A 24,832-nucleotide genomic window follows, 5' to 3' on the forward strand; every position below is an offset into this window, starting at 1 on the left:
TTTCTTCAATATGGAACCAGAAAAAGCTTATTTCAAAAAGACACTAGAGTCCTTAAACGAGACTCAAAAGCAGTCAGTCTTATCCAATGCAACTACTTTGCAGATCTTGGCTGGCCCTGGTTCTGGAAAGACAAGAGGTAAACTATGTTTCTAGTTATCACTCTAACCTATCTCTCCTTTAGTCCTTACTGCTCGCGTAGCCTATTTTATTTTAGAAAAAAACATCAAGCCAGGACATACCATCGTTGTTACTTTTACCAATAAAGCAGCCAACGAAATGAAAGAACGTTTAAAGCTATTGATAGGCAAAAAGAACACAGAATACTTGTTGATAGGTACCTTTCACACCCTGTGTGCACGCATTCTCAGAAGGTTTGCCAAAATTGTTGATCTTGAGCCTAATTTCACCATTGCCGATACACAAGCTAGGTAGATAGTAGTAACTCATTTATTATGTTCTAACCTGTATATACTAGCCAAGAAATTATCACTCGACTTAGAGCAGATCCTAATTTGCCAATTGATCATTTTACTAGAAAAGAGCAGAAAGTTGGTACATGTCGAGTTGTGGTATAAAGAGATTGACTGATGTACAAATCAGGCGCTATTTGGGGTTTGATCAGTAAAGCAAAAAGTCAAGGTTTAACAGCAGCACAGTATAGCGATCTATATGGTACTGAATTCAAAAAGAAAGATATTGCTATCTTGTTTACTGCTTATGAATCAGAGTTGAAGAAACTCAATCTTGTTGTAAGTTACATTCTTCTTTTATGCATGCCTGACTTTTGATTATACAGGACTTTGATAACTTGTTGATTAAGGGCTGTGAGTTATTTAGAAAGAAAAAGGACGTCTTAAGCAACGTAAAAGCTATTTTGGTTGATGAAGTAGGTATACATTGAAGCACAACATCAACTTATTGTTTTGTCTAGTATCAAGATACCAACGTAGTTCAATATGATTTAATCAAACTCATGATGGAACAAAAGAACGAAAAAACAGTGACTATCGTTGGCGGTAAGTATATAAGGAGAGACCACCGAAATAAAGAGCTAATGGCCTGGATCAGATCCTGATCAATCTATCTTTGGTTGGAGAAGTGCAGAGCCTAAAAACTTTAACAAAATGCAAGAAGACTATAAAGGAACAACTGCCATTAATATGGAACAAAACTATCGAAGTACAGCTACTGTTCTTAAATCTGCTTTACATGTCATTACTCAAGGTAAAGCTTTGCCATATACATGTTGGTCCTGACTAGGCCATACAGATAGATCTCGTATTGACAAGGCCTTGTATACAAACAATCCTGAAGGCGTGCCCATAGCCATCATACGCACTAGAAATGAAGAAAGCCAAGCAAAACTAGTGGCCAAAGAAATCAAACAAATCATCACTTATTCTAAAGGTCTCATCAATTATAAGGATATTGCTGTATTGATGCGAATGAATTTTATTTCTCAACAATTTGAAAGAGTATTTCGAAGCCACAATATTCCTTTTAGTATTGTAAGTTAGAGTGAGAAAAAAAAAAAGAAGAAAAGAAAAAGCCTTTTCATCATCTCATTTTATAGGTTGGCGGTGATCGTTTCTTTGACCGTGTTGAGATCAAGGACATTACTTGTTATTTGCGCTTTGCATATAATCCTAACGATTATGTAAGTTTCAATAGAATTGTCAATGTGCCTAGACGAGGTGTTGGTGAAGTTACCTTGAAAAAGATTGTCAGCTTCAGTGCACAGGAAAACATCAGCTTACTCGAGAGCCTACAAAAAATCGTGGACGGAAAAGCCAAGTCTATTGTAAGTGCCAATGTATCAAGAAAACTAAAGAGTTTGGTTGATGTTAGCATTGAAGCCAAACGCTTGATGAATGAAGGGGTAAGATAGGTAAAAAAAAAAAAAAAAAAGATAAAATTGAACGATAGTTTTGTAGGAAGAAGTATCTGAAATCATTCATTATATTGTGAATGCGATCAAATATGAAGATTATCTCAAGGAACATCATTTCCAAGACCATGTTGCTCGTTGGAGTAATATTGGTGAATTGATCTCTATTGCAAAGAAGCAACCAGCTATTGAGGATGATGAGGCAATAGACGCAACCCTAAACGATGATCCTGAAGGCCAAAGCAATGGTGTGACAGTGATTGAACTGGAAGAAGAGCCCAATGATATTGAAGAATTAGACCTTACAATAGTGGAGTGGTATGTATGATAGTGATTCTTGACTGTAGCTGACATTTATATTTTTGACATTAGTGAGGATGATATGGATGGTGAACAACCTCAGTCTCAATACCAGCCCCAATCTCAGCCTCAGCCTCAAACTCAATCACAATCTGATTATTACAATGAAGAAGAGGATATGGGTGTTGTTAGCAGTGATCCTGTTGCTGATTTCTTGGAATACTGTGCCTTGTGTTCAAATCAAAAAGAACTAGAGGAAGCAGAAGGAGGAGTAAGTCGTTCACCATCTTTGCAAACATAGTTCTTATTCTATTATTAGAAAGTTACAATTGCCACACTTCACTCATCAAAAGGTAGTACATACAAATGAAAATACATAAGCTCATTCCATCAATAGGTTTAGAATGGCCTTGTGTTTTCATTGCTACCTGCAGTGAGGGTGTTATTCCACTCAGCAGAGCAGAAGATCCGAATGAAGAAGGGTAATTAGCTTGAGGAAAAAACTAGTTTTCATCTCCTTTAAATAGTCGCTTGCTTTATGTTGGCATGACTCGATCCAAGTGTAGGTAAACGGATAATGAATGGCATATATAATTAACCTGTGTTACAGTCTTGTTGTACTGTATTTCTCCTGAAGAAAGAACCTCATGGGGAAACTATCACGTAGAAGAGATTTCTCGTTATTTGAGAGGACTAGACAGGAAGTTGTACACAACAAATGCTCCGGACTGGAATGATATAGTGAGAACAATGCTTGCTACCACAATTAACAAGCCTACTCCTTCGCCTGATAGTCAATTAGTGACCACAAACAACAAGAAAAAGACTCCCTTCGCATCTTCAAGTACTAGTACTAATGATAGCATGGGGTTTGAGTTTAAGCACAAGTTTGGTGGGTTCACTTCTGCTTCTTCTATGTTTCGACCAGGTTCAAAGCGATTCAAGAGTACAAAGTAGTTGAAACCCAGTCTTGATTTTTTTTTTTTTGCCAATGAGACACGAATAACAGCAAATAAATAGTTTGATACGTCATGAAAGTTAGTTTTTCTTTTACTTACTCTTTATTCTTTTTTAACATACGAATCTCGAAGTTTACAAGATAAACCTCTCTTTCTTATCGAAAACTATATAGAGTCAAGACGAGATAGACAGTCTTTTTTTTTCTGTAAATAACAGTTGTACCTTTTTTTTTTCTTTTCGTACTGGTCTTTTCTTCAAAAGAATGACAGCAAAACTGTTGCCGATACTATGCATTTTACTGTCTACCTTCTTTAGTATCTTAAATGCTGAAGAAGTGTATCTAGTAAGGAATAAAAAAACACCAACTTATGTATATCTAATTTGCATAAATTTATAGTCAAGTAATGACTTTTCAGCTACTTCATGTTCTGGTGTATGGAGCAAGGAGGCTATTCTTGGTGGCTCACAGCCTTATATCAAAGGTAGTACGACATAATAGTTATATTTTCGAAAGACTAATTTTTTTTTTATTTTTGGCTTGGCTTGGCAGTTTCTATTGGACATGAATCGAAAGGAAAAGTATCCATGCTTATCTATGAATGGCAAGACTTTGAAAAACTTGGCATTTATGATGAGCAAGCAAAAGAAGTAAGACAACATAAACTTGAAAATGAATTCTGATGGACTTTATAGACCGTGTATGTCTGTGATCAATTAGCTGTTTCGCATAAACTCTGCAAGTCTTCAGAAATCGGTCAATTCATTACCAATATTCCCAGCGATCAAGCCAATAGCACAAGTATCTTGACTTCCACCATTAACATGACAGGTAATCAAACCGAGATGGCCTTGTATAAGGTAGATTATACTGGATATTACTGCGTGGCTTTGGTCCCTGCAGGAGGACAAAATGAAACCTATTTTGAGGCTTGGGTGGAATGGCGATTTCCTTATGGCGAATTACCAGCTACAGATTATCCTAAATTACTTGTAAGTCATTTCATATATCTGTAACGTGTCTTATGCGTATCAATTAGTTGTATGGCGCCTTGGCTTGTGTTTATTTGGCAGTTGGTATCTTTTGGGCCATTCAAAGTTATAGAAACTGGTCAGATATTCTCCCTGTTCAGGTAAAGACAACATAACTTATAAAAAAAAAGTGATTGATTTTGTTCTATGTTTAGCACTTTTTGTCAGCTACTATTTTCTATCTTATTGTTGAAATGGCCTTCAACTTTGGTTTTTGGGAAGCATATAATCAAACAGGTCAAACATGTACGTTGCTAGAATATATACACAATAGACTCATTATTCCTTAGCTTATGGCTTATTGGCACTTGTAGCACTGTTGAATGCAGGAAGAACAAGGTAAGCAGACCAAACAGTATCTATTTGAAAACTCATTGTCTACCAGTATGTCGTTCTTTATGCTTTTGATTGTATGTATGGGTTACAGTGTTGTCAAGTAAGTTAACAAAGACTATCATACATGAATTAACAATTAAAATATGATAATAATAGACCCAGCCTTGGTTCAGCAATGAAGAAATGCATTATTCTGGCATGTACACACTTTTTCTTTGGTGTAATTTATACACTTGGTACTATGCTCTTGACACCCGAGACAGCAGGTCTCTTAATCTTGCTGGTCATTTTCCCTCTGTCCATCACCATGACTATCTTTTATGTCTGGACCTTGAATTCAATTACAAGCACAATTCATGACCTTGAACTCCGTAAACAACATGTCAAGGTCTTGATGTACAAGAGACTTTATCGCCTCCTTTTGTTCTCTGTTATTGCAGTTGTCACTATCTTTATCTTGAATATGTTTGCCTTTTCAGGCCGCATGGCTATTGATTGGGCTGCCAAAAACTGGAAGTTCCGTTGGGTCATGTTGGACGGTTTATTGAACGTGTTGTATTTCATTGTTTTCTTTGTGATTGTGGTCTTATGGCGTCCTACTAGCAACAATGCTCGTTATGGCTTGATGCAAATCAGTCAAGACGAAGAAGAAGCTTTGGATCTGGAAGAACGTTTGAGACGTGCAGAGCATCCAGAAAATCCCAATAGAGGCAGAAATATTCAAGATGATGCAGCTGTTTTCGAATTAGGTGGTGAACTCACAGATGAAGAAGAAGACCATCCTCCTATTCATAAAAATGTTGAATTGTCTGATCTCAAGAACAAATCTGGCTATCATCGTCCTGGAAGAGGCGGTGAACAAAGTGCATTGTTACACGTAGATCAAGAAGAAGAGGATGATGATGATCAGTGAGTCGAGATTGTGTCATTTGTAAAAATTACTAACGTGTATATTTTTATAGTTTGGATGACAGTGAAAACGCTCGGTTAACTAAGAACGCTAGAAAACAAACATAATAAACTCCTTAATATTTGATATACAAAAGCTTATTTTATTGCTGATTTGTGTAGAGTTACACTTTTTTCGTTGGGAAAGACAATTAGCCAATTCACTATGTGTATATCAATCAATGAGTACAATGAAAGATGTGTAGGAGGAACATATGCTTTGATTAGCTCTTTGTTACATGATGTGCATGATCACCAAAATGTTTCAATGATTTTCAACAGCATCTTCAAACTTTTCATGATGAAGGTTATTTGTTTTTCGATTGAACAGTGCATAACATAGATGTCATCGTGTTTAAAGCGAGTAAGGAAAAAATGTTGAAGCTTATTGCAAGAAAATAAATGCATACTCGCAGATACCAAGAAACTTTAGACGGAACGCTACACCATTAGCAATGATATGGTTTTTAATGCTTTAGTCATATTACGTATTACGTGCTTGAGTGCTTCTTGATTACCAAATCTGACAGTAACACCTCTCGACGTCGAGTGCTTGTTAGTGTGAGATAATTGTTCACGGATGAACTTATTAAACATTCCACCCTTTTCAATTTCGAACTGCAGAGTACGATCAAAACGACGGATATCCTTATGAAGATGATAAAGGTATTGAGTAAGGAAAGGTATTAGATTGTCTGCAATCAGATCAAGCTCCTATAATGCTTTGTCCAAATCCTCTACAATCGTCTTTACAGATGTAACATAGTGCTTAAGGTATGGTGAAGAGGCGTCATGAATGAACGCTAAAGAACATAATTTTGTTAAAACCTCCAGTGGCTCGCTTAAAACAAAGACATCCTTACCAGCAACAGGATCAGTGAATTCTATTGCCAAGATACACTTTATTTGAAAAAAAAATCGTTGTGAATGAAGGAACCTGTGTGTCAAAGATGCTATACGACAGGCTGTAATTGTTGCTTTCAGGTCATATTCTCAAACGTACCAATTTACTGGCATTAACTCTACCTGCCAGAGTTGTCTTCGCAAGATATTACAACAGGCATTTGACGACACCCGAAGGCAAGTAATGTAAGCCTTCTACTGGCGCATCAAGGATGGGGTCAAAGAATTTTAATTGCAAGAAGCCTTGAGAGCCAACATGTCTCAAACTCGAATTATGAGTAGACAAACGACCCCCAGATACTATATCGTTAGTAAAAACATTCTCCTCGTCAATATCGAAGCTGCCAAAAGAATGATATTGCCGCATTCTTGACTCCTACTCCTGACTGAGCTTCTCGACAGTGGCACTACTTTCTTCTAGAGACATACCATTCTTCTTGCTCAGCTTCAGGGTGCAGCACTTTACACAGAAATGTAATCTTGCTTACTGGAGCATACCACAGACATTCGAATGTGCAGGGCTATCTGTTTGAATGAACATAAGTGGTGTTATTCTCGCTCAAAAACATAATGAAACTTGCTTACAGCTTCTTCAAGGCTGAAGACAAACCTGGAATGTATTGCGTTGCATTGACCCCATCCATTAAATATTGTATTCTCTCTAGAGTAAATCAGAAAGAGAATTGCCGGGATTATTTCTTTGAAATTATTGAACTAAATTTTCGACAGCAGGACATTTGTCTAAGAAGCAGCATATGCTTTGCAAGCCAAAATGCAAACAGGCATCAGAAACTAAGAACTCTTCAGTATTGACATTCTAAATTATAAGGCAGTGTATTTGAACAAAGTTAATGACGATAGTCATTGTGCTGATCAATTGAAAAATACAAAAACACACACACATACACACACACTGTTGTTTGTTGCAAAATAAAGCATTGACAAACCCTATACAATTTAAACCCAAATAACGTTTTAGTTCAAAAGCTATATATTTTTACTTTATAGAGCAGTAAGTAGGGTTCAATGAGTACTAAATCAAATTGCCTTGACCCACTTTGATTATATAAAAAGTTTAAAGTATTATCTCTAAAGACTTGTGATGATTTCGACTTTATCTTTATAATTAAACTTTGGGTATACAAGTCTTCAAATAGAATCTTAAAGTTGATGAATAACTTCTGAGAAGAATGTAAAATGTTCCTAATTTGCAGTGTGTTTTTTCCGTTACTAAAGTTACTAAGACATCCAATCCAGTCAATAAGATTTTATGTTCTTATTGGGGCCATGCATGCATATATGGAAGTAAACAAAGGATATGTTTGGTCTCTTTTTTTTTTCTCGGTTTTGCTGTGTCACTGTTTATTAACGTAGAGCAATGTTACTTTTTATCATGTTACATTAGAGGAAGCTTAAATTTCAGGCATATATCTGTCCGCACTCATGTTTGTTGACACGAATAGCTCAACCGAATCGTTGTTGAAATTGATATTGATTGTTCCTCAAAATGCACGAATAGGAAAAAAGTATCAAAGCATAAAATAAGCTTAAATTCACATGTAAATAGCAAGGTTGAATGAAGGATAATGAAAATATTGAAATAAGGTTTACATTTCTTTATTGCCTATATAAATTCATAATGAAAGAAAGAGAGGGAAACATAAGGAAAAGAAAAAATGAACTGAAACAATTTAAACAATAGCATATGTTAATAATTACTGCGGATTGAAAAACAAGAAAAAGCATGGTTGACAAGTTATGGTCAATATAAAACAAATGGTTGAAACTTAATAGTAGAAATATTATCTCAAGACTAAGGCAGGCGAGAAGGGAAAAAAGAAATTAAATATCACCTAGCTCTGTCCATTGTTGAGGATTGCCATAGACATGATAAGTGGATGTGAAGGGGACTTGGAGAACATCATGAACTGGATAGATTGATTCAAACCTAAAGCTACTGCTTGTACTGTGGCGAATGGCAGGTAAGTTGGGACTATATGTTCTGCTTTGGTTGTGGTGTGGATACGATGGTGCTGGTAATAGAGAAGGAAACAACACTCTTTGCCGATTAGACTCTTGTGGACAATATGGATGTTTCTGCTCTTTTTTCTTAGAAGACGTGTTGCTACATTGTTTCATTAGACGTTGCACGCAACGTATTCTATCTTCTGGTGACAATGTATTTGGAACCAGAGGCTTTTGGTGAACTTTTAAATGACGTCTCAGGTTTGATACGACAGAAAAGCGTCGACCGCAATTAGGACTAACGATAACATGAGTATACAGGAACACTTTTGTTAATCAAATACCTGAGACATTGAAATGGTTTTTCAGAAGTATGCGTATATGTATGAGTCTGTAGTTGACTTGGTCTACTAAAACTCTTGTGACATTCTTTACATTGATAGCGCTTTTTCTTATCGTTGTTATTGGTTTTCTTAGGAATCACCAAAGTAGTAGAGGAAGTGCTTGAGGATGAAAAGGAGCCACTATCACTTAATGATTCAAGATCAATATTGTTATCCGAGGATACTGAATAAATAGTAGGTAACATTTGAAAATTGTTAACTAAATTAGATATTGAATAGAAGAGAAGAAAGAAAAAACTAGAACAAAACAAATTGGTGTATTTATAGCCTATTCAAATAACAAGTGGTACAAACTCTCCAACTGCATCAAAACTAAAAATATAAGATGTCCTGTCATTTATAATGAATCAAACAAAGATGCGGACAAGGCTTTGATTGGACTATATGATATTTCTGTCATAATAAAAAATAAGCTATCTCTAAAAAGAATGAATCAAGAAGAATTCTATTTTGTAGAAAGAAGGTTTTGTCATTTAGAAGAACACAAAGCTTCTATTTTACTTGAAACGACTATCACTTTCAAGGGGGGAGAGGCCCGGCAACAACCTTCACCAATTGTTATGCATAAACTTTATGCATATAAAAGGAAAAAGCCCGTTCTTGTGTAATTTCTGTAGATTAAATGGATTTACGCGCTACACATATTTGTTGCGATCTCCTTTTTTTTAAGTTATAGCCAATTGTTTTTAGGAGAGAAGGAAAACGAAAGAGATACATATGTAAATGTGTTCTTTTTCACCTTACAAGTTACTTTATTAGGACTCTACCGTTACAGCCCACAAAATGATCCTGACACAATATGGCCATGTAAAAAAGAAGGGGGCAGGGAGTGTAGCCTATTTCATAGAGAGATAGACCAAAATGGGCCTCATATATAAAAAACATGCGCAATAGAGTGGATATATTTCTTTAGATTTTTTTAAAAGGGTATGAGAACTAAGGAGACTTCAACAACCTCCCGCTCCAGAACACAATCAAACTAATTAAGCTCACAGCAATAGATAAATTGAACAACATGGCTGCACCATAATGGTCATATGCAAACCCTCCCAAGATACAGCCTAAACCAAACCCAATGCCGTTAAAGAAACTAGCCAAAAGGCCTTGAGCAATTGCCCGTTGATTTGTTGGGAACATTTGATCTACTTCTGACACACAAGTGGACCAAATTAGTGCATATGAGAAACCTGTATCATGTTAGCTTTCTTAAATTATGTATACAATAAATACCATTTAGGAGTTGTAAAGCCAGGGCTATGATTGTTGTACTTGGATGACCAGGTTGAAGAATTTCGTAGATATAATTCCTTAAAATAATTGTCAAATGAGCAACAGTAACAAGGCTCTCAACGCTAAATTTTTTAGATAGCTACAGGTATTATAAGTACACATGAAAACCTAAATCATAACTTACTAGTCGGGAAACATAAAACGTTGACACTTCAGTAATACCGCCAAGAGGACCTGTCCAACCAATGACAGAAGAATCGAGTTTTAAATCTTGCTTCAAAAAAAGAAACAAAAACTGGGCGATCATGGAATAAAAGACACCAAACAAAAGTGACATTAACAAAAATGTCCATACTTTAACTGATCCAAATATAGTGTGTTTTAAGCTAGGACCAACTTCAGCAAGTTCAGATTCTTCAACAATGCTTGCAAAGGCAGCCAATGAAGTATCCACTGTAGGAATATGGGATAATGCAAGACCTAATGGTGGTAAATTGTCCATGTGATCCAACAATTCATTGGCTTCATCTTGTACATCTCGAACTGCCAAAGAAGTCACTGTTCTCTGCAAATGGAGATCGCCACCAGCACCGCTTTCAGTTAGTAATGTATTTGCTATACTGGTCACACGTTGCATGTCAGAATGAACAAAACCATTGCCTGCATGGTCAGTTTCATCTGCAGCTGTTGGATCCATAGTATAGAATCCCTTGATCTTGTTCCCATCCTGTAGTAAGGGCTCATTCTCTATTGTCTCTTCTGATGAAACATAGGTAACTCGAGTAAATAGTGCCATGATAATAAAAGCCACTACACTAACGCCAAATATATAAAATGCACAGTTGATCCCAAATAATCCAATAAAATAACCCACAAGTAAAATGCAGACACCGTTTGAAACAGACCCCCATAATCTTTGGTCTCCTATACTGAAGCTTAACAATTCTGCATCCCCCCCCCTTTTTTTTGAATATCCAACTTACCATAATAGATAGCATTATCACCTAATATTTTGAGTACAGCACTGTCTACCAATACAGTAACTGGTTGCCCAAAGAAAGCAAAAGTGACTGCCAGAGCAACAGTAATCAATAACACAGAAGATTGTGAACCATGCGTTAAGAACAAAGGAATAAACATGAGTCCAAGTATACTAAAGCCACCAATAAACATCAAAATGGCCATGAGTCTACCATGCCATTCTGGTCTTTTGTCTACTTGATAAGTCCAGAAAGGACAAGCAAGACTCTGAATAAAAGGAGCAATGGCTAAAATGATACCTATTTGCTGAGAAGGCAAGTGAAGTACATCGGCATAGAATAAGGATAGATAAGGTATAGCAGAACCTAATACGCTGTATAAACAGACGTAAAGAAGTTTAGGCAATAGGTAAGTAACCATATGAATAAAGAGAGAGAGAGAGAGAGAGAGAGAGAAAAAAAAAAAAGAAAAAAAAAAAGACAGAGGGAAAAAGAAATGACAGTGTTGTATCTCTTTATCAACTGACATCATTTGCTCATCATTGTATCTTGAAACAGATAAGGATTTTGTTTATTAGGTATATTATACAATAGAGATCAAACAGCACCACTTAATTCTCTTTCCAAATCATCTACTTGCATATCACGGTTTGTTGGTGGATGAACAGCTGCTTCAGCAACGGATCCTATGCCAGCTAATCCAGAATCAGCTGTACCTGCTGGAGCTGCTTGAGCTGCTGCCAATGTTTCGCGGTCTTGAGCAGACAAACTATATCGCTTAATAAACATAACGATTAAGTTAACTAACCTTTCGCGTCTTTTCAAGTTTGTGCCACTATTGGCTGTAGGACGTTGAGAATCTTGTTTGTTTGCCTTGAATGACATAACTTCTTGTGCAATCATACGACGCATTTCATCAACCGAGTCAACAACTTCAAATGAAAAATCAAACGTCTGAGAATGTGTAGGCTACACCCATCATTTAGAAAAAATACTTTTTCTTATTTGATACTTGCCTCATCATCTTCATCATGATATGCACTGAGATAAGGATGAGCAAGTGCTTCTTCAACAGTGATGCGCTTTGAAGGGTCAAATTCCAACAACTTGTTCAAGAGATCAATAGCCATAGGATTTGCTGTTCATACAAATGAGCATTACAGACGTGTTGGTTGATTTACCTCTGGGATACAAATTCTCAAAAGGGATCTTTGGCATTCGAGGAAGGCTTCGAATATAAACTTGGGCCTATTATAGGATGTTACTGGAATGAATTCAATAGGCTACTTACTCTATCACTGCCCACTCGGACCAACGTCTCTTCATCGGGAGTACCAAGAATACCAAGGATTTGGTTTAATTGATCAACATCTATTTTCATTGTTCAAAATAGGTACATATAGACACACATGCACAAACTACCTACAGTCTCTACCCTTAAACAAAGGTCTTCCGCCAAGCATTTCGGCAAAAATACAACCAACAGACCACATATCAACTATACTAAATGAATGAACTGCACAAACAATGGAATACGTACTTGCTTTGGTATAATTCTGAAAACTAAGCATAATCTCGGGTGCTCGATACCATCTTGTAGCTACATATTCTGTCATGAAGCCTACGTTATGATCAGGATTCTCGGAATAACCACGAGCCAGCCCAAAATCACAAATCTTTCTATAGCGTCAGTTACTGATAAGGTATGCTGAATCTTACTTTTAGTTCACAGTCAGCATTGACCAGCAAGTTTCCTATCGTCATTGTTATGCTTAATCATCAAAAAAGGCTTACAAACCTGGCTTTAAATCTCTATGCAGCACCTAAAATAAAGAATTAGAAACTAAAATAGACTGGTTACGAATAGAACACTCACATTTGCACTGTGAATATACTTGAGTCCTCGACAGACTTGATAGACAAAGTATTGAAAGTGTGCATCTGTTAAAGGTTGACCTGATCTTATGATCTGATGAAGATCTGCTTCCATAAGTTCTTGCACAAGATAACTGTAGGAAATAATTAGTCGTGTTCAACTGGCTGTTATATTACAGTTCATTAAAGTCTTGCAGATTTACGATATCCATGTCTAAAACAGAAGTAATCTATACACTATTAATTCCTTGTTACCATTTGCTTCGATTATCCTTTACATTTTCGTGTCCATTAAAGAATTTCAATAGTTTTACTTCACGCAAGGCTCTTTTAGCTAGAATTGTCTTTTCAAAGATACGGCAAACCTATTGATGCATACGCGTATTATGATTCTGTTTTGAAGTTCCTAATCTCTCTCACTTTTTTAATAGCAACTTGGTCTCCTGTCTCGGTATCTTTTGCAGCGCTTTATAAAAAAAAATCAGTTACGTTATATTCATTATTGTTCTTTTTACCAGACAACACCATAGGCACCTTGGCCCATTTCACGAATAAACTGATATTTTTTGTCAACTATAAATTGCTGGTTTAGTACTGGAAATGCTTGGTATCCTGTCATAGTATAAAAAGTGTTGCAGAAAAGAAGAAAAGAGAAAAGAAAAAGAATGATGTACTTTTGTGTATTTCACAATAAACTCCGTTTATAAAACCCAAAATAGCTTCTAGAACATCGTTGGTGCAGTATTATTCTTATTTATTGACACACTGAGTTTCAGTACATGAAGAATCCAAGGCCCTATATTCATTTCAAAACTGTAAGACTTTGTTGATTGATTCAATATCGCAATTCTTTCTGAACTAATTTGTCATTTATGTAAAAGTAAGGCAGGAAAATGGAATTATGACAATCAGTGCACTATGTGGTAATTTATAGCTATTAGTCATGGATAATGAAGAAACGCAAATTACGTTACATTTTTATATGTAGCATTTAATAGTCATTATCAAGTAACTGCCAACAAAAACACACATAAAAAAAAAGTGTTTTTTTTTTTTTTTTTTTTTTTTTTTGCTTTATTATTTAAAGAAAAGTTTTTTTCTAGTTATGCCATTGAACTGCCAAGATGAGATTTGTTTTCAGGAAGAATGGCACCATAATTGTACCGATAGTTCTTGGTTTGAATCATTTATTAAGCTTGGGACATTTGTCGCATGTGGCATGCATGCTGATAAATAACTTTTGGTTTTCTGGTTTTACAATCAACACTAATCTAAATCAAGATCCAGTTATATCAGCAAAGAACTTTGAAATGAGGTTTTGAGTACAAGTTTATTGGCACTGATGTGCCTTCTATTGAGGTAAACAGTCCAGTTGTTTAGAGAAAATAAATCACTTATACAGTAGTATAGAGCAATATCTGCTGAAATGAACCTCTTTTCTACCAATTACAGTGTACAATGAACTTTGGATGTAGATTTGAAGCTAATGCTCAAATCAAGTCAACCTTTTGGTCTTAGCAAACTCACTTTCTTTTCATTAAAAGTATTTAGACGTGATCTCAGCTCATTTCGGTTGGATCAGATCTACATCGGGGTCAATCTGGCATTCCAAAAATTTTCGATCCCCCATCGGTCAAAAAATAAATTTCGCACAACAGCCAAACCAATGGTACCATTCGATTCCTGGACTCAAGAGAACATATTTTAAATAAAAAAAATGAGCTGTTTTGATAACGTAGTTGTCGAGTAATAGAGGATCAAAGATTGACATGTTTAAGCTGTGTTTCGAGCGTTTTTGCTCTAGGTGTCATATAGAACTTTTCAGCAATGGATCTCTCTAAAGCATCTTATGTTATTTTGAGTGCTAAAAAAATGGAGAAATAGAAAGATTGTCATTTCATAATGTAAATATGGGGGTAAATGAACCTAGGACATACAGAATGGGTAGGTGCGGAGATTGCAAATAGAAGCCAATACCATTTCTTCTCGCCATATGAAAAATCGAGCTTTTGCTGAGAACCGCATAAAGATGTAGTTTTGTAGTTTTGATGCAGTGGAAAAAGTAGATATTTATTCTTTCAGTCTTTTGGTGTGAAGGACACACAATGTTTGCTGCTAAAATATTGAGAAAATAGGCAAAGACGTTTACAAGGCTTTCATTCGTATCTTATCGTTTTCATAGTAAAATTGGCAAGCAAACACATTTACCAAAAACTACAGCTTTGAACGCACAATTTGAGTATTTAATCTTGTCAATAGTTCTATTTTTTGTTGTACCCTTTAGTCGAAAAGTTATTTTGGCCATTTTTTACAAGTCGCCAAAGGCACCTTGTATGGTAGGTATTTAGAGCATTTATGCATAAACAGGCCTTATGCTACCTTTATATGTTTAAGAAAAAGTAGAAGGTCTGTATGGCTTTTTATCCTTGATGCTAAAGTATTTTTATCTTGTCGTCTCTATTGATTAAACAAGTAATGCATCATCAATATGCCAATTCAAGTAGAATATCTTGTCAAAGCACACTTGATTCATTGAACTAGCGGACAGTGAACTGCTCGGCAAGTATCTTAAGTGTACTAATACACTAGTTCCACGTAAACATGAAGAAAATTGGAGTGCTTATGTAATTCTTCATTAGCAAAAGATAAAACGACCAAGAGTCAGTGCTGAGTTTATGTATTTCTTCCCATGAAAAATATCCCATTACTACACGTATTTACTCTACAGCATTCTGATGGTTCCTTTCTTTATTTGTTTGTCTTTTTTCAAAAAGAAATTTAGCTAGTAAATAATACTATGTTTCATCACTAATCAGCAAGCAGCAATAAGTTTAGTGCTCTTCTAAATAGTTGTTTGGTTACCCCAACACTATTTAAAATCTTGGGAACAGAACTTCTTAATAAGGCGCCGATTTAATAGGATTATAACAAGCCATTCTATATTTGTTTTTCCTTCTTTTTCTCTTATTATTGTTCCCCTTTTATATATATATACAATGAATGTTGTTGGAGCCTGTGTATCCGAAGCATTCTATGCTGCTCATGAAACAAGAGACATCGTGTTGCCTAACCAAACCGAGCATGTATCTCAAATAGCTGTCGATGTAAGCATATCACTCTCTCAATTTATTATTAACATAACATAGATTGGTGGTTCACTTGCCAAAGTTATTTATTTTACTTTATCGGCAGACCGTCAAGGAGGCCGCTTGCATTTCAAAAAATTCGAAACAGAAAAAGTAGATGATTGTATTGACTATATCGTGGCATTATTACAGGATGCTAGACGCAATGGTGCTAAACAACAAGTGTTGAAAGCGACAGGAGGTGGTGCTCATTTATATTATGACAAACTAGCTTCACGACTACCTGGTGTAGTTGTTCAGAAGGAGGATGAAATGGAATGCTTGATAACAGGTAAAATAAGTAAGGCTATTGATAAGCTAGCTTATCATGATTACTAGGTTTGAGTTTCTTTATTACAGAGATACCCTATGAAGTCTTTACCTATAATGAGCTTGATGCTGATCCAATTCGATTTGAAGAAAAATCAAAAGACGTATACCCATATATGGTAAATTTATGGTATTTGACAGCTTATGTGTTAATATTTTATATAGCTTGTTAATATTGGTTCTGGGGTGAGTATTCTCAAGGTGGATGGGCCTGGACCACATGACTTTTCTCGTATCAGTGGTACCTCGGTAAAGTATACAGACGATCTTACTATGCTTACTAACAGTAACAGCTGGGCGGTGGTACACTTTGGGGTTTACTATCTATGTTGACGGATGCATCTTCATTTGATGGTAATACACAAAAGCATACAAGAACAAAAGTGCTCATAATTTGTATAGACATGTTGGAGATCTCGAAATCTGGTGACAATAGAAATGTAGATTTACTAGTGGGAGATATATATGGTTCTGATTATAGTAAACTTGGACTCAAATCATCGCGGATAGCTTCGAGTTTTGGCAAAGTGTTTAAAAAAGGTGCTCGTCAGGATAAAAATAATTTTGCTTCTGCTGATATTGCAAAAAGCTTGTTGTATATGGTCAGCAATAACATTGGTCAAATTGCCTATTTAAATGCTCAACAACATGGTATTAAGCGTATTTATTTTGGTGGATGCTTTATTCGAGGTAAATCAATAACAACACAGGCAGATACTAAAAAAAAACTTATTAGGACACCCAATCACAATGAACTCTTTATCTTATGCTATTAACTTTTGGTCTAAAGGGGAAATGAAAGCCTTGTTTTTACGTCACGAAGGCCATTTAGGAGCAACAGGAGCAGTAAGTAAAGATAACATTAATGAAATGCATATACTAAGTCCTCCCTAGTTTTTGAAACATCAACCAGTGAAAAAAGCAAGACATTCATTCTCATTTTCAGAAAACTATAAGCCTGATATCACCAATAATACCAACTCTGTTCTCGAAGTGTTAGAAAACTTGGATAATCTTGAAGTTCGATCAGCCAAATTGAATTAAACATAATATATATATTTCTAGTTAAATGTGGGGTATTATTCTTCATTATCATCTTCAAAGAACCAATCTACTTGTTGAATGATAGCTTCAATCACTTTGCTTTGTAGATCAGACATCATGATACTGCTTAAATCTTCTTGTGGTGCTCTTAAGAGACCTACAGAAAAGATAAGTGCTAAATTAGAAGCTTCCATCTTGTTGATATCAGAATAAGAAGCCACTCGACCTAAATGTCGCATTAAATATTCAAGCACCAAATAGTTTGGCTTTGGCAGACTGTGAATCACCGATTTGATTTGATACATTCTCTCTTCATAATCAGTCATTCCTAAGCAGACAGCATTGAGTTGCTTTGTTTATCTAAAAAGTCGTACTTACTTGCTGCATCAAGGAACCATTCATAGTACTCGTATGTCATCAAAGGATTGCGCAATTCACGAAAATAAAGCTTAAGTAAACCGGTAACTGCATTGATATCATGTTCTTCTTTAAGTAAAACTGGCTCCTCTATATAATCAAAACAGGTTGGAAAACACTCAGCAAATTAAAACACTTACTATTATTGAACATGGTCCTGTATTTTTGTATAGAAGATGCAGGTCCCGATAATCGATAAATACCCACTGATTTCAGTCCTCTAACCTCTACTTCATTAACACAAAGGGAGACAATGCGAGGAATGTCTCCATTCTCCTCCATATGCAAATAACCACCAAACACGTCATTTTCTATAAAAGAGGTTGGTTTGTGCTTATCAAAATATTTCGCTCACCATCAGAAGGCTGTGCTTGTCCATACACATATCTTGAATCTGATTTTTGAGGATAGGCTGTAGTGCCTTGCTTTGAAGAGAACCAATGCTTCTTTTTGTTTTCGTCTTCTTGTACTATTTTTCTGTTTACTTTCATTTGACTTTCGTCAATACTAAGAGATCTTAGCAGCCGTAATATTTCTACATTATATAAATATCTATACACAGAGGAAAGGCTTTTTTTTTTTACCTGAGTCTTCATTCTGTCCTTCTTTACGCGCTATCAGTTCTCTCATGATAGCATCAAGCCAAGATGAAAATTCTTTGTCACTTGTGGTTTGAACATACAATTTGACTTTTTTAGGTGTGGAGATAATAAAGACATGCTTGCGCTTTGTGTCTTGTTTTCCTGCAGGATCTATTTTGCATGAATCTAAATCAAAACTACCTATAGGCACACGCGATTTGGATGATTTCTATCCGTAATCAGCTGTCTGTCATTCTAAATACCTTTTTTTTTCTTTTACCTTGTTCTTGGCATGAGCTTCTTTATACAACAATAAAAACCCATTGGACAAAACTGCATAATATACTTTCCAAGAGCTCAATTTGTTACCAGCTTCATTATCAGAAATCATTTTCATCTGTATATATCCTTTATGTCGGATCCATTCTTTTTGTAGTTTATCAAACTCGAGTTTTTGAAGTTCTTCTGGTTTGATGCCTTCTATCAAAGTATCCAAGTTATCGTCTGCAGCATTGTTTCGAGGTGGGAGCGGTGGTGGTTGATTCTGTTCCTCTTCCTCAATAGGTCTATCCCATCTTGATTCACCTGTCATTTCATTGAAATAATAAATTGTTCCATCCTCATCTTTATAATCAATTAAGTATATATCTAATGCTTATTTCTTTTTCTTTACCATAAGCATGCTCCCATCCTTGTGGTAAAGGAGACTCGGTCAATATTGCTGGTGCTGATGCTACTGGATGAAGTGGAGATTTGATTGCTTCGTGTGATATAATAGCATCTGTCTCAGACTGTACTGAGTCATGGTGTCGAAGAGAAGGTGAAGGTAAGTTTTGGTCTATATTTTTTGTTTCCTCGGCTGTCCCGTTTTCGCACTGCGTCGTCTAACATGTTCAAAAGATTATAAAATAAATAAAAAAAGAGACATCCTTTACCTTGCTCTGAGAAGCTATTTTCAATGGGTCAGTAACCACTTTAAACGCCAAGTCTCTGCTTACCTAGTTCTTCTGTAGTCTCTAACCTTATTCTATTTGCAGGAAAAAAACCAATAGACTCTCGAAGTTCGCCTATATCAAACTCTTATGAATACAACTCCATCGAGATTAAGAGCTCTTCACCTTCCCACCTATTTGAAAAGAAAAAAAGCATAAGCATATATAAATAACATGAAATATAACGTTTACCAGTCGTCGTTATGTTTTTCCAATAGTTTAATCCTGTCTCCTTGCTTAAAAGAAAGTTCAAACTCGCCTTCTGCGTCATAGTCCCATACAGCTATCAAGTATTGCGACATAACTAGTGAAAGAACAAGTTTTATCCATCGAGGTTTAGCGGCAATCTAAAAAAAAGATCTGTGAAAGTAATAGCCAATAAAAAGGGGGATTCATTTATAAATATGATCTGATTCAACTATACATTATGAAAATCCCACTTCTTGTTAGGATAGACTTTGTTTACGAAAGACTTAAAGAGATTATAGCTGCTCCTTTCCTTTGTTGTTTGTTTTCAAACTTGACTTTATATTCTTTTACAAGTGTCTTCATATATTACTATTTAATGCCAATCTATTTATTAGGCCACTAGTTTACTTGCTTGCAGTCATACTTGGCAAAACTAACTACCAAAAGCTGCACTCATATGAAAATACCAAAATGTTTAACAGTAATGATGACAGGTTTGAAACAAGTGTGTACCTTTATCGGGAATTTGAATTATCTGAATTTGAATTAGAGGAGTGCCCTTGATACCAAATACGGTCAGGCGTATGTACATTTTACACGTTCCTTATTTCAAGAGTAAATATTCACTTAAAAAATGGTCTCTTTGATATAGTAACAGTTACAAAGAGCATAATTTTCATTGTGTTTATGTTTATTCAACGTAAATAAAGAAACAAAGCAGTAAGAAAATAAAATTAAATCAATTTATAATTTCAATTCCCTTTTTTTTTGTTCTCCTTTTCCTTCCTTTTTTTTTCTCTCTCTCTTTCTCTTTTTCTTGTAACGAATCCCTTTTTTTATTTCTCTTTTTTTCTTTCATAAAAAAAAAGATTTTTTATACCCCATATTACATTCATTAACTAACAGGTCATGGTTTTAATACTATGGTACCTTATTTTTACTTTATTCTGCTGCAAGTCCTTTGCGCAGGTACCCTCGATTGAGCTAGATTCAGTTGGAGGACAGTTGGGCTTTATTGGTGATTATGCTGGCCTTTCAGTCTATGAACAGCCCAACCAATTCGAAACTTTGGACACGAATGCTCTTGTATTAGCTACTGGTGACAGCAAAACCTTATTTCAGTTATTCGCCAGTGTAAATGGATCTGTTCAGACATCTTGTCAATTATCGGACACTCAATTTATATTAGCTGGAAACTTTACTTCAATCAATACCACAACCTATAACCATATTGCTCGATTTGATACCCAAACCCGACAATTCTACGCATTGCAGCAAGGCTTAGATGGGCCCGTAACATCTCTTCTGTGTAGCAATACTAGTGCAGTCTATGTGGGTGGTGATTTTACAGCCCCCATCAACACAAATGCATCACAATATTCTGGCCACATTGCCTTATGGAATAACGATCAATGGTCACCTTTACCTTGGAAAGGATTTAATGGCCCTGTCTATTCTATTGTACAACATGCGCAGTCTATTGTGTTTGGTGGACGATTTGATGCCACAGGCGATGGTGAATTTTTCAATCAAAACACAAGTCGCCCCATCAATTTGGTCTCATCAGCAGTAAGTATATTCTTGGCTGACAACATTGCTTAATTGCTTTTAGACTATTTCTAGTGGAAATGGTGCCAACTTTGGTAATTACACAACTCCCTCTAGTGTGATTTGTTCTCAGTCACCATGGTTGCTTCAAGATGGTGTCCCTGGCTATTGGCAAGCTGAGTTTATCTCTCCATTTCAACCTTCTGTATTTCGTATAAAAAATGCGCACGTTAGTGGTGATAACACCAACATATTCAAGTGAGTCTTCAAAGTGCACAAAACAACGTCTTACCTTATGTGTAGCATCATTTCATTAGGTTCAAACCAGTATTTTAATCTATCGTACACAGATCCTATCACTAAACAAACCTCAACTTGTTCGGAGCAATGTTTCTTATCAAATGATTCGTCCATTGAATACCAAGATTTTACTGTCATGCAGCCAGTAACAACAAATGGTATTCGAATCAACATCGATACTTGGTATGGATCTGCTGGTGGTTTAGGCGGTGTCAGCATATTTAGATCAGGTAAAGCATTAAAATAAACATAATAGTGTTTAATATCTGCATCACTAGATGTTACTCTTCAACCAGAAATTACGAACAGCAACAATGCATCAAGTGGTGTTTGCGATGCTTCTGTTGGTTCTTCTAGTGCTTCTATTGCTACTACGACTGGTAACTGGACACAAATCTATTCTTATAGTACCTATCAAAATTTTTTGGTTTCTACAATACCTACAACCGAATTACAGACATCAGATGCGTCTGTCACTTATAAACCGTAAATAGCACATATAAAGTTTAATCATTTTGTAAGCTAATATACATCTTAGTTACATTTCCGGCCAAGGATTTTACGATGTCTATATCACTACACCAGGTTGTGTAGGCACAAGTACTTGTAACCAACGCACACAAGCTCAGCTTACAATTGAAATGACACCAGGCAACGTGACAACATACCTTTTGGACCAAAATATCGTGTCAGATCAACAAGTCTTGATTTATTCAGGCACTGTTTCAGCCTCTACTTCTACATTTCAACCTTCAGTGGTTATGAAGATTGCACCTAATGCAACAACATCTTCTACAGAATCTATTTCATTAATTGGCGATTCTATGGCATTCATCAGAAACACCACAGGAGCTTCGCTTTCCAGTCTTATGGTTTACTATCCTATAAACAATACATGGACCGCACTTGCACAACAATTGCCTTCTAATGCTGTTGTGCATGCATTACAGTCCAATGATGCTACACTCTATATCGGTGGCTATTTTAGCATGAATTCCACATTTAGTAATTTAGTAGCATATGATTTTGCATTAAGTGCATTCCAACCTTTAGTGAGCAATGGCTTGAATGGCAATGTCAGTGCTTTATTGCTTGTTGATTCCCGTAAGTGCTTTTTCCTTTGCCATTACTTTACTTATCTTTACTTTATTTTTATTTTAGATCTTGTTATAGGAGGTGCTTTTAACAATACACTTGTTCCTCAACAAGATGGCAATTTGAATCATGTTGCTATCTATGATATTCAGACAAATACATGGTCTAGTATGGATCAGGTATGTGCAAATAACTTTATCAAAATGATTTAACAATGTACAATTTTAGGGTGTTAATGACAAGGTGGATCATTTGTATATGTTAGATGAGAACATTGTTCATCTGTCTGGACCATTTAATGCTACTGGTAATACAGTACTTTTCAACAATGCTGAATGGAATTTGAGTGACAAGAAATTTGAAACACCTTTGTCCTTTATCTTGGGCCCAGTAAATAATCGACTCAAGATTGATTCCAACACTCAACTGTATTTTGGTGACATCAAGACGGCGCAAACATACCGTGTAGAAGATGCTATCTCTCTAAGTTCTAACCAGTTTAGTTCCATTACAGAAGCAGATCCTTCCGCTCGCGTCAGTGTTGGTGTCTATTGGAAAGACTCACTTGTATTGGCTGGCTCATTCCATCTTAACAACACTGTCTATTCTCTTGCTATTTACAATCAAGGAGCCTGGCAGGGATTGCTTCAAGGTATTCAAGGAGACATCCGTGCTTTATCTGTTGTTCAAAACACCCTTTTGATCGGTGGTCAATTTAGTGGTACCGTGGATTCCATCTCTCTTGCAAGCTTTGCTGCATATGATCTGGAAAAACAGACTTTGTTGCCCACCAATGGTATATTTACAAATAATCAGCAGCCTGGTCTGGTTAAAGTCATTACTCCTTCAGGAGATGGGAAATCGATTTATGTTGCTGGTGATTTTGCTTATGCAGGTTTACTCGACTGCAACTCTATCTGTAAGCTCTCGACAAACTCGCGTCAATGGAACCAAGTAAATCAAGGGATTTCTGGCACTGTCAATGACATGTTGGTAGACGATAATGGCCTCCTTACGGTTGTAGGTGATTTAACTGTAGGTCAATCGAAATCAAGTTTAGCTACTATTGATACTACTTCTTCAAGTGCCTCTTGGAATGCAGCACCTAGTGACAATCAAGTTACGCTCCCTACATCCGTAGTGCATCAAAGTGATCAAACCTACCTTGTTTCAGGAACGTCGCAAAACACATCCTACCTTAGTGTCTGGAACGGTCAAAACTTTACCACTATCGCTAACAACCTTGGTGTTTCAAGCTCAATTAACCAGTTGTTGTGGGCTCCCATTTCTTCTTCCTCTGATGCTTCTATTGCACGCTATCCAGCCAACTCTGATACCATGCTTTTGGCCGTGGGTCACTTACAAATTCCTGATTTTGGAAGCAGCAGTGCTGCCTTTTTTGATGGTACCAATTGGCATCCTTATCTCTTGACTGCCTCTACCAATGGTTCTTCAGGTACCATTGGCCGTGTATTTACTGCTGTTCCATGTTGTACCTCTGTTTCACAACATCGTCGTTATTTATCTGTGCCTGCTGTTATTTTGATCTCCATTGCCATTTCACTAGCCATTATTTTTGTCTTGATTGGCTGTGCATTTATCATTTTGTTCTTTAAACGTCGTAATACGGTCGTGGCTGCGTATGATCAAGATCCCATGAAAGCATGGAAACCAAAGCATAGACCTTCTAGTTTATTGGCCATGTTAGATGCTGCCAATTTGAGTGGCGATGCCGGTCCTTCTATTGGTGCTGCTGGTGCTGCTGGTGCTGCTGGTGCTGCTGGTGCTGCTGTTGGTGCAGGAGCTTATAGCAATAGAGATACCATGACTTCTGGCTACTCCACTGCTTTTGAAACACATCGCGGTCACAGTATGGACATGGCTGATGCATCTACTGCAGGAGGTGGTGCAAGTCGTTTGAGAAACTCAAGTGGACTCTCCGGTAGTATAGGCGTTCCTTTTAGTGTACTCTTAGCAAATGCACTTAAGAGTGACAATACCGGTGGAGCAGCTACTGAAGAAGCACCTAAAGTTTATTACGCAAAGTATCCATTTGAAGCCAAAGAATTTGGTGAATTGGCTTTTGATGCACATGTACCTATTGTTGTGACAGATGCCACTGATAATGTATGGTGGATGGGATACAAAGACGATGGCTCGGGCAATCCTGTCTCTGGTTTATTCCCCAGTAACTATGTCTCAAGAGCCAAACCTCCTCCTCCCATTTAGATTTATTCATACACCTATACATTTTCATTCCTATTCATAACCCCTTAATATTACAAAAAGATAGACTTGCTTCTATAATACTACTATATCTTATTACACCGTTCTTATTCTGTCTTAAGTATCATTATATAATAAAATTGCTATTACAAATAATGTACTAGTA

The 24,832-nt window shown here is 36.3% G+C and overlaps 8 protein-coding genes across 8 annotated transcripts; 4 read left to right on the forward strand and 4 right to left on the reverse strand.

The window, feature by feature from the left end:
- Positions 1-3,226, forward strand: B0P05DRAFT_553949 (P-loop containing nucleoside triphosphate hydrolase protein). Its single transcript, XM_051579629.1, has 15 exons — positions 1-137; positions 183-429; positions 477-553; positions 602-750; positions 798-887; positions 933-1,017; positions 1,070-1,225; positions 1,271-1,509; positions 1,575-1,880; positions 1,936-2,207; positions 2,262-2,460; positions 2,509-2,542; positions 2,587-2,671; positions 2,717-2,751; positions 2,800-3,226. Exons 1-15 carry the CDS (start codon positions 11-13, stop codon positions 3,144-3,146), a joined length of 2,448 nt encoding a protein of 815 aa, XP_051431972.1. The 5' UTR covers positions 1-10; the 3' UTR covers positions 3,147-3,226.
- A 26-nt stretch (positions 3,227-3,252) lies between these two features.
- On the forward strand, positions 3,253-5,427 carry B0P05DRAFT_621727 (lung seven transmembrane receptor-domain-containing protein; the record flags this gene model as incomplete). The annotated part of the gene is made up of 9 exons (XM_051583442.1): positions 3,253-3,492; positions 3,547-3,634; positions 3,700-3,797; positions 3,843-4,139; positions 4,187-4,279; positions 4,334-4,424; positions 4,493-4,517; positions 4,564-4,614; positions 4,671-5,427. The coding sequence occupies exons 1-9, from the start codon at positions 3,412-3,414 to the stop codon at positions 5,425-5,427; spliced, it is 1,581 nt and encodes a 526-aa protein (XP_051431973.1). The 5' UTR covers positions 3,253-3,411.
- Positions 5,428-7,725: 2,298 nt separating this feature from the next.
- B0P05DRAFT_553963 (uncharacterized protein) lies at positions 7,726-9,147 on the reverse strand. Its single transcript, XM_051579630.1, has 3 exons — positions 8,675-9,147; positions 8,178-8,628; positions 7,726-8,112 (listed from the first exon to the last, which is right to left on the reverse strand). The coding sequence occupies exons 1-2, from the start codon at positions 8,917-8,919 to the stop codon at positions 8,208-8,210; spliced, it is 666 nt and encodes a 221-aa protein (XP_051431974.1). The 5' UTR covers positions 8,920-9,147; the 3' UTR covers positions 7,726-8,112; positions 8,178-8,207.
- A 246-nt stretch (positions 9,148-9,393) lies between these two features.
- On the reverse strand, positions 9,394-11,407 carry B0P05DRAFT_553967 (major facilitator superfamily domain-containing protein). Its single transcript, XM_051579631.1, has 4 exons — positions 10,948-11,407; positions 10,149-10,888; positions 9,965-10,103; positions 9,394-9,921 (listed from the first exon to the last, which is right to left on the reverse strand). Exons 1-4 carry the CDS (start codon positions 11,363-11,365, stop codon positions 9,671-9,673), a joined length of 1,548 nt encoding a protein of 515 aa, XP_051431975.1. The 5' UTR covers positions 11,366-11,407; the 3' UTR covers positions 9,394-9,670.
- Positions 11,408-11,489: 82 nt separating this feature from the next.
- On the reverse strand, positions 11,490-13,470 carry B0P05DRAFT_598975 (MAP kinase). The gene is made up of 13 exons (XM_051583190.1): positions 13,335-13,470; positions 13,240-13,285; positions 13,098-13,184; positions 12,997-13,049; positions 12,821-12,953; positions 12,743-12,767; positions 12,664-12,698; positions 12,371-12,620; positions 12,236-12,315; positions 12,126-12,192; positions 11,961-12,082; positions 11,753-11,913; positions 11,490-11,713 (listed from the first exon to the last, which is right to left on the reverse strand). Exons 1-13 carry the CDS (start codon positions 13,436-13,438, stop codon positions 11,542-11,544), a joined length of 1,335 nt encoding a protein of 444 aa, XP_051431976.1. The 5' UTR covers positions 13,439-13,470; the 3' UTR covers positions 11,490-11,541.
- Positions 13,471-15,628: 2,158 nt separating this feature from the next.
- Positions 15,629-17,292, forward strand: B0P05DRAFT_214506 (fumble-domain-containing protein). Its single transcript, XM_051573246.1, has 8 exons — positions 15,629-15,923; positions 15,966-16,236; positions 16,284-16,393; positions 16,440-16,460; positions 16,568-16,628; positions 16,677-16,964; positions 17,011-17,124; positions 17,169-17,292. Exons 1-8 carry the CDS (start codon positions 15,816-15,818, stop codon positions 17,228-17,230), a joined length of 1,035 nt encoding a protein of 344 aa, XP_051431977.1. The 5' UTR covers positions 15,629-15,815; the 3' UTR covers positions 17,231-17,292.
- Positions 17,293-17,321: 29 nt separating this feature from the next.
- On the reverse strand, positions 17,322-19,681 carry B0P05DRAFT_554000 (Rho GTPase activation protein). Its single transcript, XM_051579632.1, has 11 exons — positions 19,501-19,681; positions 19,435-19,442; positions 19,315-19,383; positions 19,252-19,265; positions 18,990-19,200; positions 18,597-18,940; positions 18,320-18,545; positions 18,091-18,270; positions 17,876-18,046; positions 17,697-17,825; positions 17,322-17,646 (listed from the first exon to the last, which is right to left on the reverse strand). The coding sequence occupies exons 1-11, from the start codon at positions 19,608-19,610 to the stop codon at positions 17,354-17,356; spliced, it is 1,755 nt and encodes a 584-aa protein (XP_051431978.1). The 5' UTR covers positions 19,611-19,681; the 3' UTR covers positions 17,322-17,353.
- A 612-nt stretch (positions 19,682-20,293) lies between these two features.
- B0P05DRAFT_639926 (cortical protein marker for cell polarity-domain-containing protein) lies at positions 20,294-24,822 on the forward strand. The gene is made up of 7 exons (XM_051583730.1): positions 20,294-21,066; positions 21,110-21,303; positions 21,349-21,575; positions 21,624-21,831; positions 21,884-22,449; positions 22,507-22,619; positions 22,669-24,822. The coding sequence occupies exons 1-7, from the start codon at positions 20,407-20,409 to the stop codon at positions 24,667-24,669; spliced, it is 3,969 nt and encodes a 1,322-aa protein (XP_051431979.1). The 5' UTR covers positions 20,294-20,406; the 3' UTR covers positions 24,670-24,822.
- Positions 24,823-24,832: the final 10 nt, after the last annotated feature.

This window comes from Gilbertella persicaria (assembly GCF_025201335.1).
Source record: "Gilbertella persicaria strain CBS 190.32 chromosome Unknown B0P05scaffold_39, whole genome shotgun sequence".
Taxonomy (NCBI): domain Eukaryota; kingdom Fungi; phylum Mucoromycota; class Mucoromycetes; order Mucorales; family Choanephoraceae; genus Gilbertella; species Gilbertella persicaria.

Coding starts and splice junctions, on each gene's coding strand:
- B0P05DRAFT_553949 (XM_051579629.1), top strand. CDS start 11: ATGGAACCAGAAAAAGCTTATTTCAAAAAGACACTAGAGTCCTTAAAC. Junction 751..797: donor TGAAGAAACTCAATCTTGTT/GTAAGTTACATT, acceptor TTGATTATACAG/GACTTTGATAACTTGTTGAT. Junction 2,543..2,586: donor CACACTTCACTCATCAAAAG/GTAGTACATACA, acceptor TTCCATCAATAG/GTTTAGAATGGCCTTGTGTT.
- B0P05DRAFT_553963 (XM_051579630.1), bottom strand. CDS start 8,919: ATGTTACCTACTATTTATTCAGTATCCTCGGATAACAATATTGATCTT. Junction 8,629..8,674: donor AAACCATTTCAATGTCTCAG/GTATTTGATTAA, acceptor TGTTATCGTTAG/TCCTAATTGCGGTCGACGCT.
- B0P05DRAFT_553967 (XM_051579631.1), bottom strand. CDS start 11,365: ATGGTTACTTACCTATTGCCTAAACTTCTTTACGTCTGTTTATACAGC. Junction 10,104..10,148: donor CGTTTTATGTTTCCCGACTA/GTAAGTTATGAT, acceptor TAATACCTGTAG/CTATCTAAAAAATTTAGCGT. Junction 9,922..9,964: donor GGCTTTACAACTCCTAAATG/GTATTTATTGTA, acceptor AACATGATACAG/GTTTCTCATATGCACTAATT.
- B0P05DRAFT_598975 (XM_051583190.1), bottom strand. CDS start 13,438: ATGACAGGATACCAAGCATTTCCAGTACTAAACCAGCAATTTATAGTT. Junction 12,621..12,663: donor ATGCTGACTGTGAACTAAAA/GTAAGATTCAGC, acceptor CGCTATAGAAAG/ATTTGTGATTTTGGGCTGGC. Junction 11,714..11,752: donor AACTTGAAAAGACGCGAAAG/GTTAGTTAACTT, acceptor TAAGCGATATAG/TTTGTCTGCTCAAGACCGCG.
- B0P05DRAFT_214506 (XM_051573246.1), top strand. CDS start 15,816: ATGAATGTTGTTGGAGCCTGTGTATCCGAAGCATTCTATGCTGCTCAT. Junction 16,394..16,439: donor AAGACGTATACCCATATATG/GTAAATTTATGG, acceptor TATTTTATATAG/CTTGTTAATATTGGTTCTGG. Junction 16,629..16,676: donor GGATGCATCTTCATTTGATG/GTAATACACAAA, acceptor TAATTTGTATAG/ACATGTTGGAGATCTCGAAA.
- B0P05DRAFT_554000 (XM_051579632.1), bottom strand. CDS start 19,610: ATGTCGCAATACTTGATAGCTGTATGGGACTATGACGCAGAAGGCGAG. Junction 18,941..18,989: donor AGGATGGGAGCATGCTTATG/GTAAAGAAAAAG, acceptor TTGATTATAAAG/ATGAGGATGGAACAATTTAT. Junction 18,047..18,090: donor ACAAGCACAGCCTTCTGATG/GTGAGCGAAATA, acceptor CCTCTTTTATAG/AAAATGACGTGTTTGGTGGT.
- B0P05DRAFT_639926 (XM_051583730.1), top strand. CDS start 20,407: ATGGTTTTAATACTATGGTACCTTATTTTTACTTTATTCTGCTGCAAG. Junction 21,304..21,348: donor GATAACACCAACATATTCAA/GTGAGTCTTCAA, acceptor CCTTATGTGTAG/CATCATTTCATTAGGTTCAA. Junction 21,832..21,883: donor GCGTCTGTCACTTATAAACC/GTAAATAGCACA, acceptor TATACATCTTAG/TTACATTTCCGGCCAAGGAT.